Source organism: Camelina sativa, chromosome 19 (genome assembly GCF_030686135.1).
Source record: "Camelina sativa cultivar CO46 ecotype springtype chromosome 19, ASM3068613v1".
Lineage (NCBI taxonomy): Eukaryota > Viridiplantae > Streptophyta > Magnoliopsida > Brassicales > Brassicaceae > Camelina > Camelina sativa.
Window position 1 is genome coordinate 3,570,276 of NC_141898.1, and position 14,924 is coordinate 3,585,199.

The 14,924-nt window shown below is 36.8% G+C and overlaps 6 protein-coding genes across 7 annotated transcripts; 4 read left to right on the forward strand and 2 right to left on the reverse strand.

The window, feature by feature from the left end:
• The first annotated feature begins 250 nt into the window (after positions 1 to 250).
• LOC104764578 (kinetochore protein SPC24 homolog) lies at positions 251 to 1,644 on the forward strand. The gene is made up of 5 exons (XM_010488133.2): positions 251 to 531; positions 676 to 820; positions 913 to 1,014; positions 1,092 to 1,165; positions 1,275 to 1,644. The coding sequence occupies exons 1-5, from the start codon at positions 354 to 356 to the stop codon at positions 1,382 to 1,384; spliced, it is 609 nt and encodes a 202-aa protein (XP_010486435.2). The 5' UTR covers positions 251 to 353; the 3' UTR covers positions 1,385 to 1,644.
• A 2,276-nt stretch (positions 1,645 to 3,920) lies between these two features.
• Positions 3,921 to 5,278, forward strand: LOC104764579 (uncharacterized protein At5g01610). Its single transcript, XM_010488134.3, has 3 exons — positions 3,921 to 4,268; positions 4,583 to 4,637; positions 4,723 to 5,278. The coding sequence occupies exons 1-3, from the start codon at positions 4,182 to 4,184 to the stop codon at positions 5,091 to 5,093; spliced, it is 513 nt and encodes a 170-aa protein (XP_010486436.1). The 5' UTR covers positions 3,921 to 4,181; the 3' UTR covers positions 5,094 to 5,278.
• Positions 5,279 to 5,353: 75 nt separating this feature from the next.
• LOC104764580 (UDP-arabinopyranose mutase 3) lies at positions 5,354 to 7,181 on the reverse strand. 2 transcript variants are annotated; one of them, XM_010488135.3, is made up of 4 exons: positions 6,775 to 7,181; positions 6,414 to 6,685; positions 6,160 to 6,328; positions 5,354 to 5,941 (listed from the first exon to the last, which is right to left on the reverse strand). In XM_010488135.3, exons 1-4 carry the CDS (start codon positions 7,102 to 7,104, stop codon positions 5,594 to 5,596), a joined length of 1,119 nt encoding a protein of 372 aa, XP_010486437.2. In that variant the 5' UTR covers positions 7,105 to 7,181; the 3' UTR covers positions 5,354 to 5,593. The 2 variants fall into 2 exon arrangements, with proteins under 2 accessions (XP_010486437.2, XP_087356934.1); XM_087500808.1 differs by having other exon boundaries at positions 6,160 to 6,327; positions 6,434 to 6,685; positions 6,775 to 7,171.
• Positions 7,182 to 7,509: 328 nt separating this feature from the next.
• LOC104764581 (uncharacterized) lies at positions 7,510 to 9,315 on the reverse strand. The gene is made up of 3 exons (XM_010488137.3): positions 9,051 to 9,315; positions 8,484 to 8,866; positions 7,510 to 8,182 (listed from the first exon to the last, which is right to left on the reverse strand). Exons 1-3 carry the CDS (start codon positions 9,213 to 9,215, stop codon positions 7,741 to 7,743), a joined length of 990 nt encoding a protein of 329 aa, XP_010486439.1. The 5' UTR covers positions 9,216 to 9,315; the 3' UTR covers positions 7,510 to 7,740.
• Positions 9,316 to 9,475: 160 nt separating this feature from the next.
• On the forward strand, positions 9,476 to 10,682 carry LOC104764582 (rhodanese-like domain-containing protein 10). Its single transcript, XM_010488138.3, has 2 exons — positions 9,476 to 10,128; positions 10,348 to 10,682. The coding sequence occupies exons 1-2, from the start codon at positions 9,593 to 9,595 to the stop codon at positions 10,550 to 10,552; spliced, it is 741 nt and encodes a 246-aa protein (XP_010486440.2). The 5' UTR covers positions 9,476 to 9,592; the 3' UTR covers positions 10,553 to 10,682.
• LOC104764583 (LIMR family protein At3g08930) lies at positions 10,657 to 14,894 on the forward strand. Its single transcript, XM_010488139.2, has 14 exons — positions 10,657 to 11,367; positions 11,461 to 11,546; positions 11,884 to 11,999; positions 12,115 to 12,225; positions 12,435 to 12,533; positions 12,667 to 12,789; positions 13,046 to 13,108; positions 13,189 to 13,253; positions 13,424 to 13,533; positions 13,625 to 13,739; positions 13,848 to 13,913; positions 14,230 to 14,340; positions 14,425 to 14,491; positions 14,577 to 14,894. Exons 1-14 carry the CDS (start codon positions 11,018 to 11,020, stop codon positions 14,622 to 14,624), a joined length of 1,530 nt encoding a protein of 509 aa, XP_010486441.1. The 5' UTR covers positions 10,657 to 11,017; the 3' UTR covers positions 14,625 to 14,894.
• The last annotated feature ends 30 nt before the right edge of the window (positions 14,895 to 14,924 follow it).

Here is a 14,924-nt window from a genome sequence, read left to right on the forward strand (position 1 = left end):
AAATAATCAAAATATCTAAAATATTTTGTCACAGAAGTCAAAATTTAACTAAATTTATTTAAATTTAATTTATTTTAATTATATTTTTTCGGGTACACGGTAGTTCGGGTACTAATCGGGTTCTAAAATTTGTAACCCAAACCGACCCGAACCCAGTAATACTCAAACTGAACCGAACTCATATATCTAAAAATACCCAATGAATTCTATTTTTCTAAACCCATTTACCCAAACCCAAATGGATAATACCCGAACCGGTTACCCGAATGCCGAGCCCTACTCTCCTCCCTCCTCCTGAGCCTCTCTAGGCCTTTACTGCTTTGGTAGTGGATTTGTCATTTGCGGCATCAGAAATGGGAATTGCGTCGGAGAATTTTGATATTGAGGATCTGAAGTCTTACGGAGACGATTTAATCAGTTTATTGCGTGTTAAGAATGGTTTTGATGAGATCTCTCAAAGTTCCGAGCAGTTAAAATCTCTCAATTTCGCTTCTGACGAGGATTACACTGAGATACATGGCTCTATTCAAGGTCAGTTTTTTTCTTTTTCCGATTTGGTTTTCCAGGTAATCTATAAGATGAAGAACGTGGATTTTAGCTAGAGCTTGTTTGGTGTTAGATTTGAGTGAGCAATTTTGGTTTTTTTTTTTTTGGGGGGGGGGGGGGGGGACACAGATTGTAAGAAGAAGCTCGATGTTTGTAAGAAGAAAACGGAGGAAGCTTATTTAGATGTTTCTGCGGCTGAAGATGAGATTGAACGTCTTCAGAAAGAGCTTGACGAAGAGATTGAACTGGAATGCAAACTTAAAGACGAGCTTAGATAAGTGAAGTTATTATTATAGTCTAATGATTTGGAGTGAGTGACATGAAAAATACAAATCTTTGTTTTTTTTTTTTTTTTTGTGTCAATACAGTGGTCGCTGATGAACTCAATGACCTGAATGCTCAATTGACTTCAATTGCTGAACATAAGAACTCCACAAAGAGAAAAGCGCGGGACAACTTGAGAGATGAGTAAGATCCACAAACCCCCATTGTTGCAGTTGCTTTGTTTGTGAATGTTCGTTACATTTTTTATTTTTTTTCTGCAGGAAAAAGCTATCTATGTATGCTTCCGTCACGCAAGTGATACCGGACATTGATGATCCTTCAAAGATCTCAGGCTGTATCCTTCATCATTACTCTATTATTCTCTCAACTTTGTCTTAGTCATATATCTTATTCAGTTTTATACTTGGGGTGTTTTGAATCCTTGATTTTGGAAAACATAATAGATATGGTAGATCGTGAAAAGAGGGTCATCGAGAAGTTTCAATTCGAGACAAATGAGATGACGGCCTACGAGACATGTAACAGTATCTGGAGCATCATCAACAAGCAATAGATAGACCTTGACACCAGTTCATGTGGCACCAGTTCGTTTGTATGATATCTCTGTTTGATCAGTATTGGTTCTATAGCTTAGCAACCAAAAAAACCTCTCTACCTACACCTACAGTTCCGTAGATGCAAAAGCATGAAGGAGGTTATGAATCTTGATATTCCCATCGGGAGTATCTTAAGCTTTTTTGACTTTGATTGTATGATGTAAAAGAGAACATTTGAGTTTAAGGAAGTCTCAAGTATGGACATGTTTTTACGCTCTCTCAACGAATGAAGAACTAGAAATGTTCAAAGTCAAGGTCTTTTGGACTATTTGTGTGGTCGGTTTTTGTGATTTTGTGTGGAGGAGATGACATTCATGATATTCACGTTAATGCGTATTAATACTTTGACAATATAAAGTCGACCAACAAAAAGAACTCTATCGACTATGTTTGTTTAGTTTACCAAAAAAATTAATTATATAGATCGACTACTCTATTTTATATTACAGTAGTATGGTTACTTGTACTCTCTTTTTTTTTTTTTGTCTTTCTTTTTTGTTTTTTTGTTTTTTTCTTTTCGAAGGAACCAACCATCGCTTGCCAATTTCTTCACAGCTGGGTTACTTGTACTCTCTCTCTCTCAATATCCGGAGTTGACATATAAACCAAATTGAACCGAAACTAAACCAGAATGTAATTGACAAAATAGAGTAGTCGATTTATGTAGTGAAGAGACCACTAAATCTGACCCTTATTTAAGCTTTGATTGTTTTTTTTGGTAATGTCATTTGTTTTTCTGATTCCCCATAAAATGTATTATTCTTTTTATTTCTAAAAATGTTTTGATCTTTATGTTATCTATGATTGTAGTGACGAAAGGATTGGTGGAGAATTATGATTGATTGTAGTGACGGACTTTTCAGACCAGTTGGAAGAATGAATGATACAATTAAATTTTACGATTTCAATTTGTATTTAGATGAAATACATACAACGATTTCAATTTGTATTTAGATGAAATACGTACATTCAAAAGTTTATTATATATTATTTTAACAAAAAGACATTAAAAATATTCAAATCCAACTGTTTTGTTAATGTTTGAAATTTGTACAAGAATACTCATTTAAGTAATTATTTAAGAAAATATAAAATTCCTTCACATCATATATATATATATATATATAAACTCACTTAGTGTATTTGAGGACAATCACTAATTACCTTGATGAAAATCCATTCTTTAACAATCTAAATAATCAAACTCAAATAAATTTACTTTAGATACATTTAAAGCCAGAGAGTTTTCTTTGTTAATGAGCAGTTGTTTGTCTTCACAAACTACAAAGGATAAAATGGCAGCATATTGGAAGTATGAGAAAGTTGAAGACCATCGTTATATTAGTTATATTAGTGTCTGCCTATTGAATAGTGCTTTTGAATCTTGGTTTTTTTTGTTCAAGACACTTGTTTTTGTTTTTAAGACTATTTGTTGTTTTTGTTTTTAAGACTATTTGCTAATATCACTGAGAATGTTTGAAAATCGTTAGTAGTGTGTTTTGTTTTGTTCTCTAGAATTAAATAGAGGTATATGCCTATATAATATGTTAGTATATATCTTTATGTGGATTTAATTTTTTTTTGGAATATTAAGAATGTGTTATAGTATATGTAATATTTTGTAGTTTATATACTAAATAATTTATAAGTTAATTTTCAAAACTATGATTACAAATCTATAGTATATATGAGATAAACTAATAGTTTTAGTGTTTGCTTCTATAGTCCAAACCCGTCATGTTAGGCAGGTCACACAACATGTTCAAAAAATTTTAATCCGCAAAAACTCATCATAAGAAACCCGTATAAGTAAAAATTAGTTTTAAGTACGTAATAAAAATAAAAATAAATTTGTGAGCAAACAATATCTTTTATATTTTATTATTATCCCTTGAATAAGATATCAAATTGGTAAATATGTTTGTTATCTTTTAAAATCATACAATTAGTTTTTTTGAACAATTGTTTAAATCCAAAATTTATGTAGAACAATTACACCGAAATTAATGGCATTTGTTCCTATAACAGTTAACCAAATTTATGTAAAACACTTAGTTTATACAAACAATCTAAATTGTATGGAAAGTTTATTACCTATAAAGAATTCTCTTCTCAAAATCACATTTTTTTTCTTTAATTAATATAACTTTTTTGTTAAGTAGGACCATCGGGCTAAAGACTACCAATCAGGATTTTATTTAATGTAAAATTGAAAACTTAATATTAATTAAATTAATTATAAATTTAATATTTAATGTTAAAGGGAGTGGTTCTACTTCTGATTGTTTTGGAAATTTATTTAGGATGAGAAATCTTGCTTTCAAAAATAGAAACTTAATATTAATTAACTAAATGAAAAACAAATTAATAATTAATATTGATAGCATAGTTGTAAATATGTTTGAATTTCAGTATTTATTTAGTGTCTCAAAAAATGTATAGAAAGATTCAAGACAAATGAAAACATTAAAACAATAAATATAAAAATATAGTATATTGTTTGACAGCAAAATAAAAATAATTTTGTTTTTTTGTTTTTTAAATTTTGATGGTTAGTTCTGCAATCCATATCCCACCTTTCTCATATTGCTACGTGTCAAAACCTTAATGGACATTTATAATGTTAATACAAAGTAACGAAATTAAATGAATCGGTGATTGGAAGAAAAAAGACACCTCCGATCTCGGGCGAGAGAGAGAGAGAGAGAGAGAGAGAGAGAGCGAGACGATCTGTGAGAAAAAAGATACGAGAGAATGGATCAGATCTTGAACAAGGTAGGCTCTTACTGGTTAGGTAAAAAAGCGAACAAGCAGCTCGATTCCGTCGGTGACGATATCAACGTACGCATCTCCCTCCCTCTCTACTCACTCCTTCACTACTTTACACTTTTACACTTTTATATAATCAATCACTCAGAATCATCATCAATTTTGGTTTTTGAGTTCTGATCTCGATCCGGTGCTTTTTTTTGAGAATCTTGATTCATACTTTTATACGATCTATGGTTATGTTGATCTTTAGATTAGGTGAATTGTGGCTTAGTAGGATAAAGATCTTAAAATTAGATACTCTTGAGGCCGTTTTGGGTTTCTTGAGAACATGATTTGTGCAATGTTGATCTCTTCTATAATCTGTATACATCTCTTTGTTTCAGTCTCTGTCTACGAGTATTGAAGGAGGAACAAAATGGTTTATAAACAAAATCAAAGGTTAGCTATTTCTTACTCTATCATTCTTGCTGTTTCATTTAAGGAGCTACATCTAAGTTGTTGGTTTTATGATCTCGTTATCCAGGGAAAATGCAGAAGCCATTGCCTGAGTTACTAAAGGAGTTTGGTTTGCCTGTTGGGATCTTTCCACGTGACGCAACCAACTACGAGTTCAATGAACAGACGAGGAAACTAACCGTCTTTATTCCATCAATCTGCGAAGTTGGCTACAAAGATTCATCAGTCTTGAGATTCACCACAACAGTTACAGCTTTTCTCGAGAAAGGAAAGCTCGCAGATGTTGAAGGGATGAAGACAAAAGTAATGATATGGGTTAAAGTCACAAGTATCTCTGCTGATTCTTCAAAGGTACATTTCATGGCTGGGATGAAGAAAAGCAGAAGCCGAGATGCTTATGAGGTTTTAAGAGATGGCGTTGAGATTGATAAATTCTAGCTAGCTCTGTTTTTGCTGGTTTATATTACCTATTCTTTTATCCTCTTTCTCCAATCTCTTATCTTTCAAGCTTCTTTTTGTTTGAAAAAAATTGGTTTCTGTATATGCTGAGCTTCAGTTCTGTTGGAGTTATGAATTTGAATACTGAAGAAGATGGTAAATCAGTACACCAAACGATGTTCCTATGTCCTTGTGTAGTACTTACTGAGTTACTGTTTAAGCAAATGACCAGAGCTATAGTCCTACTGTACAATAAGGGCTTGTTTAAAACTCTTGAGTGCTGAATAGGAATGATAGATAGATTTACAAATAGAATCCATAGAAACCGAAGAGAGAATACATAGAACAAATTACACCATTTTTAGTCAATGGACTGAGAACACAAATACTGATGAAAAGAACTATAATAAACAGTAACAATTCCAAATATAATAATTTTGAGAAACAGAGAGGGTCAAACCCTCATTTCCTAGTAACCAACCGTCCAGTGACCTTCTCTTTTAATCATTTTTACCCTTTGGTGCCTTGGCCTTGGCCTCGGTTCCCTCTGGGGAGTTCAGCTCCTCCCAAGCTTCGATCCATGTGACCATTCCAGCCGCAAGCTTGATGAAGTAAGGATCAACCTTCCCAAGTTTCTCTTTGACGAGCTTGGCCAGCTCGAGGTAGCATTGCTGAACCGAAGTGCATTCTTTAGGAAGAGTCACAGTTTGAAAGAACGGTATCGCCTCTTCCTGCCAAAAGATTCCGTTGTATTCTTTTTTCAGGTTCACGAATGGGTTGCTGGCTTTGCTGTGCCATATATAAGGCAAACCCGTCTTCACTCCCCATCCCATATGGTCGCATATCACCTATATTTTTGTTTAAACGAAAAAGTATTTTAAGGTTGGTGGACAAATGTAACGTTTCTTCCATTTAAACCAATAATGGATATGTAAATAAGAATTGCATTTGACCATGATATGTACTCTAGACTCTAGTGGTTGTGCTAGCAGGTATTGAGTAACCATGCATGAGTTCAAATCCGCATACTAGTGCATAATACTGTACATGTACGTAATTGATTTACCTTGACACACCAACCAGCCCACATGTCGTCATAGCGTCCAATTGGCTGTCCGTCACCCATAAGGCCAAAGTACATGGCCGGACCAATCAGCTCGCGGTCAAAAGCAAGATTCATACCACACATGGGAAAAAGAGTTCCTTTGGGAATGGTCATGACTGCATCAACATACCTGCATGTAACCAAGAACTAATTAATAAGCTTTGCTTCATCGTTTACGATTTCACAAAAAAAAAATGTATAACAAAATTGGTTGCCTCAGTGAGAGATCAAATTTCCTGGAATTCCTTTCAAGAGGTTTCACAAGCTGAGTGGGAGCATCATAGTCAGGAATGTTGAGCCATAGGCCATGAGAGACGGCAGTAATGGCACCTTCGCGCATACTAAAAGGGTATCCACGAACAAAGTCGGCACCATCTCTGAATGGATCATAAAGTGTGTTAAAGAAATGTGGGGTTGATGGAGATAGGAGGTTCTTGATATGCTGCTCAAGCGCATTGATCTCTTTCCCGGATGGATCTTTTGCAACCTATATTGGACATATATTGTCAACTTTGAAGAAGACTTTGGCTGACCAACTATATATAGTCTTAGAATAACATATAAGAGACCACTTACAAAGCAATCATCATCAATGGTATAGATGTACTTCTTTTTGGAAACCATGTAACCGAAGCAACGGCAAGCAGAGTCCTTGAAGGAAATGCAAGAGGCCTTGGGACCCAAGATTCGATTGATGTCGTCCCTGTTGTAGAGCTCGTAGTCAAACCCTTCGGGAATCTTGATGTCTTTCGAAGGATCACCATCTTGAACAATGATCAAATGGTAATCTTCAAAGAAGGGTCGCCACATCTCAAGGAAGTCTAGGTTCCGAATCGTAGGTATCACAATGTCTAGCTCATCTTTCAACATTGGCGTGGGTTTCACCGAAGAATACAATTGCGCCATTTGAAACGACAAGGAAGAAAGAGTAGATAAGATTAAGCAAAGACAAAGAGAGATGTACGATAATGAGGATGCCTTCTTTGGTGTTTATAAAGACGAGATGGACATAAGTTTATGCGAAAACATGTTTGGTGTTGTTTCTTTATTTTCATGTTTTCATCACAACCCATATTCACGACTCTCACCACCTCTAACTCTCTGAAACCCAAATCACGTGACCATCGTCTGTTTGTGGAAGACTGTTAGAACTAAACCTGAAAAGTTGTATTGATATGCTTTTAATCAAATAATTACAGGAAATACTTTAGTTGAGCTTGCATAGAAAAGAATGCAGGAGCTGGTGCCATACATAAGTTTTGTTTCTTCTCATTTTTGTATTTTAAAAGAATTATAAAGCTCTTAACAAACTAAAGAAGTAAAAAAATCTTTATTTGGTTTTCTTCCATCAATCTAATAACAATTTAAATGAGATAAACGAAAAAAATCTACTATAATGTTAAAACCTCAAACCAAAAGCGTTGAATGATGTTGGTAGCAATCTCCCAGCAAACACCCACACGGCCACAATCCTAAGCACTCCACAACGACCAAGCTGATATAACCGAAACCAAACGTAGCAGTAAAAGAGAAAGAGGGTGACTACGTAGACGAAAACATTCGTTTGATTCCAGATTTCTGCTCTGTAGTTAGCCTTGACGGGAACTTAATGCTGAATTTGATTCTCAAGTTCCCTTTTTTCGATGGGTCTTTAGGGATTGGCATGCCTTCTCCTTTCACCACTTCTTCATAAGAAGGACTGATCACGCTGTTGATCGGAACCGTTACTGCTCTTCCATCCAAAGTCGTGACCTGAGCGGTGTAACCAGTAAGTGCTTCCACGAGAGGGATCTTCTGCGTGATCACAAGGTCATTCCCATCTCGCTTGAAAACAGCATGTGGCTTCTCATCAACTATGAATACAAGATCTGACGGTATAATTCCTCGCTGCTCATTTCCTTTCTCCGGGAAAGTTATCTTTGTCCCTTTCTTCCACCCCGGCTTGATTTCTATTGTCAAGATCTCCTCAACTGTTGTGGGTCTCCTGCATCAGAACAAAGAATGCAATTTCAACTTGCATTACCAATAACAAAAACATCGAAGCACAAGAAGCAACTCTGATGTCCGAAAAAACAGAGTTAACACAAATTCACTATAACAAAACCTATTCAATGACTAACGACTAACTGAAACATGGTGACAGAGGACACTAATATTCGACCTAGTAAGCATATATCAATGTTTTTGGAACTTTAAATCCACAAGAAGGTGATTCTTGAAACTACAATACATAAGAAGGTGATTGTTAAAACTCAAAACAAGGCAATGTAGGTGAAAAAACTGACCCGCTTGAATCGAGGACGTCTCTAGAGATCTTCATCTTCTTAGTGATTCCTTTGTAAAGATCCTCCAAACTACAAGGAAGTTGTCTCTCGATAGGGGCAGCTTTCCTAGGTGGAACATTCACATTCGAAGCAAAAACGTCTTCCGCAAAGCGAAACCCACCACCAGAGGGACCTGCACCACGTGAGTCTCCTCCAAAGGAAGGTCTTGAGAAGCCAAAAAACTCCGAGAAGATGTCGTCAGCGCTTCTTCCGTTAAACCGGAACGAAGCTCCTCCATCTGAACCACCGGAAAACCCGCCTGCTCCGGGAGGCGGAGCCTGGCTACTTAGACCTTCTTCTCCGTATTGATCATAGATTGCTCGCTTTTGAGGATCACTCAAAACCTAAAACGAATCCAAAAGCATAAGAAAAATTTAATCAAACACCATAATTTACAAAGATGATCAATTTTGTATTACTTAATTGGCAGAGAAGTCACCATTACTGAATTGAGAAAAACTACAGAACTGCTCCAAATTCAAAGCATATAAAATTAAGGGAATTGGAGTTGGTATAAGAGACTTGTACATCGTAAGCTTCAGAGATCTGCTTGAATTTGGCTTCGGCGTCGTTTTTGTTGTTAGGGTTCTTGTCAGGATGCCACTTCATGGCCAGTTTCCGATAAGCTTTCTTCAAGTCGTCGTCTTTTGCGTTCCGATCCACCTGAAGCAGCTTGTAGTAATCGACCCCCATTGCTATTACCTCTCCCTTCTTCTTCCTCTCTTCTTCTTTTGATTCGCCTCTTCGTCTTGTAAGTTTTCAATCGATGATGATCTTCTTCCTCAATGGGGTTGATCATTCCGTACCGGTTCGGATTTATAATGGAGAGACATCAAAAAATTACCCGAATGGTTTGGTTCTTTTGTTTGGTCTTCACCGGTTTCTTTCGGTTCGGTATACCAAGCTTACATCAAATAAACGGCGTCGTTTTAAGATATAGTAATTAATTTACACTTAATGGCCAAAAAATAGTTATTTCTTTTAATTTTGGCCCCGTAGTATAACTCTAAACAACTAAACAAGGGTGATAAATAAATTATGAAATTTCTGAGGACTTAAAACGGAAATAAATGTTCTTTATATTGGCAAGCAAAAGAAAAAATATAAGAACAAACTATGATTGGTTAAATTTATCAAGAAATCCAAAAAGTAAAGAGATGATGACACTTCTTCTTCCTTTTCAACCAAACCATATCCACAAGCCACCACTAGTACTATACCGACGCCTCCGAAAACCTTACAGATTACCAGTGATCTCCGCCGCGGTGTCCGGTAAGCAGCTGATACTTTCCGGCAAGGTCCGGGCGGTGGAGCCGAAAGAAGCGAAGGCGGTTGTGGCGTCGGAGGGTTACATGCTCTTAGACGTGAGACCGGTTTGGGAAAGAGAAAAGGCATATGTGAAAGGGTCCTTACACGTGCCATTGTTCGTGGAGGATACAGACAATGGGCCGATTACGTTGCTGAAGAAATGGATCCATTTGGGGTATATTGGGCTTTGGACAGGCCAGAGATTCACAATGTTCAATGACGAATTCAACCTCCGTGTTGTGGAGGCTGTCCCGGACAAAGAGAGTAAAGTGCTTGTCGTGTGCGGTGAAGGACTCAGGTAACCCAGCTAAAGATGTTCCATTTTGGTTTATCATTGTCGTGTGAGAGAAACTTCTCAAACTTAAATCAGTGTAGTTAAAGATTCGATTTGATCAGTAGAGAGTCTTGTAAATAGGCATATATTGGTTTAGGATTGTTAACATTATCCAAAATGAATCGGTTTGGTGTTGGTTGATTTGGTATATAAATAATGGTTTATTCTTCTTATCAATCTCAGGTCATTGATGGCTGTATCAAAGCTCTACGGAGAAGGTTACAAAAGCTTAGGGTGGTTAACCGGAGGATTTAACCGGGTAACAGAAGGAGATTTTCCAGAGATCGAGGGAACCGAAGAGCTTCGGTTCGCGACGATAGGAGGTGCTTCATACTATTTACTCAAACTACTTGTACTGTTACAGTCTCTTGGCCAAAAGAATAGTTAAATATTGGTTATTGAGACACTTTTTGTCCTTTAAAAATTATGTCCGGTTCACACAAGACGGCGCAGTTCTGGTTTATTTAAGGGAAAATTACAGATGTCTTTTCTACATTAATTGAAATATATTGTCGGAATGATTTGCTTCGGACAGGACAGCTAATTTCCGAACCTAATACAATCAATTTACGATTACACCCAAAGCCATGGCACAATTCCCATGCAATTATAACACATAGATGAGGGTAACTGCGTAATTCACAAGAACGTTCATCCCAGGTCCCTCTTTCTCCTTCCTTCCCTCGTCTGGGTTTCGAGAGGGAAGAAAAAAAAAAAAAAAAAATCCAGATCTACTAAAATCCCCAAATTCAGTTTTCAAATTTGAAACTCCGAGAAAGCCCTAGATTGTTTCAATTGAGGTTGCTTGCTGCATCGAAATCTCCCGAATTGAGGACATCGTACATTACACACGATGGGCGATTTCAACCTCGCTCTCGTGATTGTCGCGATCGTTGTCTGCGTCATCGTATTCATCTCAAGCATCTATCTCCTCGTGAACTACCAGCATCCAGATGATGCAAACCAGGCTTATTTCCCCAAATTCGTCGTCGTTTTTGGCTTGTCGGTTGCCATGATCTCGATTCTCATGTTACCGGCGGATGTGGCTAATCGGCATGCTTGTCGACATGCTATATACAACGGTGCTTGTAATCTAACATTGCCAATGAAGGATCTTTGGCTTGCCATTTACATTGTTGACGCTATTCTCGTCTTCTTTGTTATCCCCTTCGCTATGTTTTTCTATGAAGGCGACCAGGACAAGTTTGTATTCTCGATGGAAATTGATTTTACTGTACATTGTAACATGTTTTTGTTAATCGAAATATTGCTAACAGTTTTCTTGGTTTTACTCAGGACTCTAGGAAAGAGGATAAAAAGTGCCTTACTTTGGGTGGTAACCACGGCTGTTGTTTGTGCTCTGGTGCTTGGTATTTTATACGGTTAGTTGTTCCTGTCTTATACTTTTTTAGCTGGAAACCATTAGTGTGCTTGTAACATGGATGACTCTGATGTTGGTCACTAAGATTTAACATCTTTTGTAAAGTTATTCCTAACACATTACTTTTTATTTCAGCTGATAAATTACCTGATTAGGGCTTGGATTGAGATTTTGTCATTTATTTGTTAGGAATAGCTTAGAGTAATTTGCATAATTAGCATCTTTTTCATCTTACCTACAGAAGTAATCTCATTGACTTTACAAGGAGCCATTCATGCTTGTGTTTAGTTTCATATTCCTTGGACTTTCTTCTTCTTATATTCTTTACATCATATTAGGTGTCATTGGAAAGGTTGACTTCTCTGTTAGGCACTTGTCTTCTGCCACTTCCACTTTCCCTACTTCCTGGCAGTTTTCAAATACTCAACCATGCATCGGTAACACTGCTCGACAGGTAATGTTTGCCTCTTGATTGCAGAATTAGTGTTAGTTTTTATACCATGGGTCATTTATGACATAGAGAGTTTCAGCATGTAACATAATTTCCTGTCTCTGGCTAATCAATGCAGTGCTCAGCATTTACAGCTAATCCCGCATCTGAGAAAACATGGACCATGCGTACTACTTTTCCAGAATATGTTGTTGCCCTTGCGACAATTGTTGGCTCAGTTCTTTTTACGGTATGAGCATTATTCTATCAAGTTGAAAAGTGCATTCTTTGCTCTGGAAGGATATAACTTGTCTTATATTGTTGACTTCTCGTCGACTAACCACAAACTTTCAACAAATGAAATGCATGGCAAGATCTAATTTTGTATCCATTGAAGTGATTTGATGTTTGATTTATACATTTCCGTAAAAAACCAAGTCTTCTCTCAAATATTTTTAGATTTTTGGTGGTGTCGGTATTGCATGTCTACCGTTGGGACTTATCACTGCATTCATCAGGCGACCAAAAGCTGTTATCACTAGATCACAATATATAAAGGTCTGGTTATTACTCTTCTCTGGAAGCATGTCTTCGAGATCTTGATGGAGATCGATAGTAGTGAAGTTTGCGTACTTTACTCTATCAGATTTCCACTGTCTCTTGCTTGGTTAACTCCATAACTGTTATACAGGAGGCAACCGAACTAGGTAAAAAGGCAAGAGAACTAAAGAAAGCAGCTGATGGACTTCATCAGGAAGAAAGAAGTGGTGCTAAGGGCAGGAAATGGAGGAAAAATGTGAAAGCAGTTGAAAAGGTACATTATTTATCTCAAGTTTCAGTATCTTATTTAAATTTGGTTTTGTATGTAGAAACTTGGAAAGTTTGCCTATTGATACCGGTCCCTGACTTGTAAAGAAACTTTGGTTTTGTGTGGAGTTATGGGAATGACAATTTGTAGTGAAAAGCTACTGAGATAGTAGAATTAGTTATGATAGTCATTAAATTCTTTGCTTGATTGTGGATTTAATATGTGTCCCTCAATCCTATAATTGAATGTGGTATCCTTGCAGGAGTTACTCCAATTGGAGGAAGATGTGAACCTCTTAGAAGAGATGTATCCTCAAGGAGAGCAGGTAAGACAAGTGTCTCTTAGAACTTAATCTATAACCTTTTTTGTCGTTCAACTATTTTATTCCCTAGAACTTTTTTCCAGGCAGAAACAGCATGGGCTTTCACTGTGCTTGGATACTTGGCCAAGTTTATTCTTGGAATCTTAGGGTTAGTGATTCTAAGCAAAAATCTTCTTTGCATATTTTTTGTTACAGCCTTATTTTGTTAAATGCTATAGAATCATGCGTAATGCATATAGTTCTTGCATATTTAGGTTTGCACTCTTAAGCTTGGATCTAATCGTCTTTTCGAATGGCAATTTTTTAATGTCTTTGTAGATTGATCGTTTCCATTGCTTGGGTTGCACACATCATCATATATTTACTCGTCGACCCTCCTCTCTCCCCTTTTCTTAACGAGGTTTTCATTAAGCTTGATGATGTCTGGGGTAAGTTCTTACTTCTGTTCATGTTATCCTATATAAGGCTAATTTTTTTTATATCTGACTGACTCCATGCTGGAATTGTGGAAATCTCCAGGTCTTTTAGGCACTGCTGCCTTTGCTTTCTTCTGTTTCTACCTTCTACTTGCTGTTATTGCTGGGGCAATGATGCTGGGTTTGAAGCTGGTCTTCATTACCATTCATCCAATGAAGTAATTTATCTAACGAGTTTAAGTGTTAAAAACAGTGTTTGGCTGGTTTCTAATGTCATTCGTACCTTATTCTTTGATTTCTGATTGGCCATATCAACTTTATTTCAGATGGGGAGCTACTCTAATGAACTCTTTCCTCTTCAATGTCGGGCTCATTCTTCTTTGTTCAATCAGGTAAGTCTCTCCGATCTCTTCTTTTCTGCCTCTGTATTTGATGGGATCGACTTCACTCTCATAAATGGATCTAGAGCAAGCGTGTTTACGTACATACATTTACTACTCAGTGTTGTTGTCATACCATCACCAAAACTAATTTCCTTTTTGCCTAATGCCTAAATCAAAGTTGATAACTACTTTACTCATGCACTTCGGTACCCTTCATTATCTCTTGGACGTCAAACCAAAACATTTTGACTAAATTCCAGCTGCTACCTTCTTAATTACATGTTAATCCTCACAGTCTGAGTAATGCGGTTCATATAAAATGCAGTGTGATTCAGTTTTGTGCCACTGCATTTGGATATTACGCTCAAGCCACTGCTGCGCAGGAGATCTTTGGTCACACATTGCAGTCCCTTAGAGGAATTAAGTACCTCTACAAGTAAGTAGAAATGGTTTAGCATATGGCAGTCGTATGATATATTCGTAACTAGTCATATTGAGCGATCGAGATTGTAAATTTCAGGTACAATGTGTTCCAAATCGGGTTTGTTATCCTGGCTGGACTAACCTTCCTATATTACATTGCCTTTGTAAGTCTTCTTTGATGTTACTCCTCCGTTTTGTCTTCTGTATAAGTATCTGAAGAATCTCATATGTTCTTTGGTGTTTTGGCAGGGATGGAGGAGAAAAAAACCCAGCGGCCGTTTCCAGCTCTCTACTTAAAAGTAAAACTTTTTCTTTGCTTAACATTTGGTTATTCGAGATTTGCCTTCACCGAGAACTGATTTGAGTGCTATCGACAAAGTTTCTACTTGTTTCCGGATCATCATCGATTCCGGAAGTATCTGGAGACTCTGCTTCTGAGATTTATTTACCTTGAATGTATTTTTATTTTTCTTGTGTTTGTGGAACAGTAGTCTTGGTCTATTGTACTGTTTCGGATGCGATTAATGTAATCATATTTTTCTAATGAGAAGCCTTGTTCGAATTTCACAAGAGGTGGCCAAGCCGTTAGACTTTATT

What these genes read in the sequence shown, in the direction of transcription:
- LOC104764578 (XM_010488133.2), top strand. Translation starts at nt 354, where the DNA reads ATGGGAATTGCGTCGGAGAATTTTGATATTGAGGATCTGAAGTCTTAC. An exon ending in AAACTTAAAGACGAGCTTAG is followed by an intron (nt 821 to 912) that starts ATAAGTGAAGTT and finishes TTGTGTCAATAC; the next exon opens with AGTGGTCGCTGATGAACTCA. An exon ending in TCCTTCAAAGATCTCAGGCT is followed by an intron (nt 1,166 to 1,274) that starts GTATCCTTCATC and finishes AAAACATAATAG; the next exon opens with ATATGGTAGATCGTGAAAAG.
- LOC104764579 (XM_010488134.3), top strand. Translation starts at nt 4,182, where the DNA reads ATGGATCAGATCTTGAACAAGGTAGGCTCTTACTGGTTAGGTAAAAAA. An exon ending in CCGTCGGTGACGATATCAAC is followed by an intron (nt 4,269 to 4,582) that starts GTACGCATCTCC and finishes TCTTTGTTTCAG; the next exon opens with TCTCTGTCTACGAGTATTGA. An exon ending in GTTTATAAACAAAATCAAAG is followed by an intron (nt 4,638 to 4,722) that starts GTTAGCTATTTC and finishes CTCGTTATCCAG; the next exon opens with GGAAAATGCAGAAGCCATTG.
- LOC104764580 (XM_010488135.3), bottom strand. Translation starts at nt 7,104, where the DNA reads ATGGCGCAATTGTATTCTTCGGTGAAACCCACGCCAATGTTGAAAGAT. An exon ending in AAATTTGATCTCTCACTGAG is followed by an intron (nt 6,329 to 6,413) that starts GCAACCAATTTT and finishes GGTTACATGCAG; the next exon opens with GTATGTTGATGCAGTCATGA. An exon ending in GGGCTGGTTGGTGTGTCAAG is followed by an intron (nt 5,942 to 6,159) that starts GTAAATCAATTA and finishes ACAAAAATATAG; the next exon opens with GTGATATGCGACCATATGGG.
- LOC104764581 (XM_010488137.3), bottom strand. Translation starts at nt 9,215, where the DNA reads ATGGGGGTCGATTACTACAAGCTGCTTCAGGTGGATCGGAACGCAAAA. An exon ending in AGATCTCTGAAGCTTACGAT is followed by an intron (nt 8,867 to 9,050) that starts GTACAAGTCTCT and finishes GATTCGTTTTAG; the next exon opens with GTTTTGAGTGATCCTCAAAA. An exon ending in GACGTCCTCGATTCAAGCGG is followed by an intron (nt 8,183 to 8,483) that starts GTCAGTTTTTTC and finishes GTTCTGATGCAG; the next exon opens with GAGACCCACAACAGTTGAGG.
- LOC104764582 (XM_010488138.3), top strand. Translation starts at nt 9,593, where the DNA reads ATGTTCTTTATATTGGCAAGCAAAAGAAAAAATATAAGAACAAACTAT. An exon ending in GTGTGCGGTGAAGGACTCAG is followed by an intron (nt 10,129 to 10,347) that starts GTAACCCAGCTA and finishes TATCAATCTCAG; the next exon opens with GTCATTGATGGCTGTATCAA.
- LOC104764583 (XM_010488139.2), top strand. Translation starts at nt 11,018, where the DNA reads ATGGGCGATTTCAACCTCGCTCTCGTGATTGTCGCGATCGTTGTCTGC. An exon ending in TATGAAGGCGACCAGGACAA is followed by an intron (nt 11,368 to 11,460) that starts GTTTGTATTCTC and finishes GGTTTTACTCAG; the next exon opens with GACTCTAGGAAAGAGGATAA. An exon ending in TTTATTCTTGGAATCTTAGG is followed by an intron (nt 13,254 to 13,423) that starts GTTAGTGATTCT and finishes ATGTCTTTGTAG; the next exon opens with ATTGATCGTTTCCATTGCTT.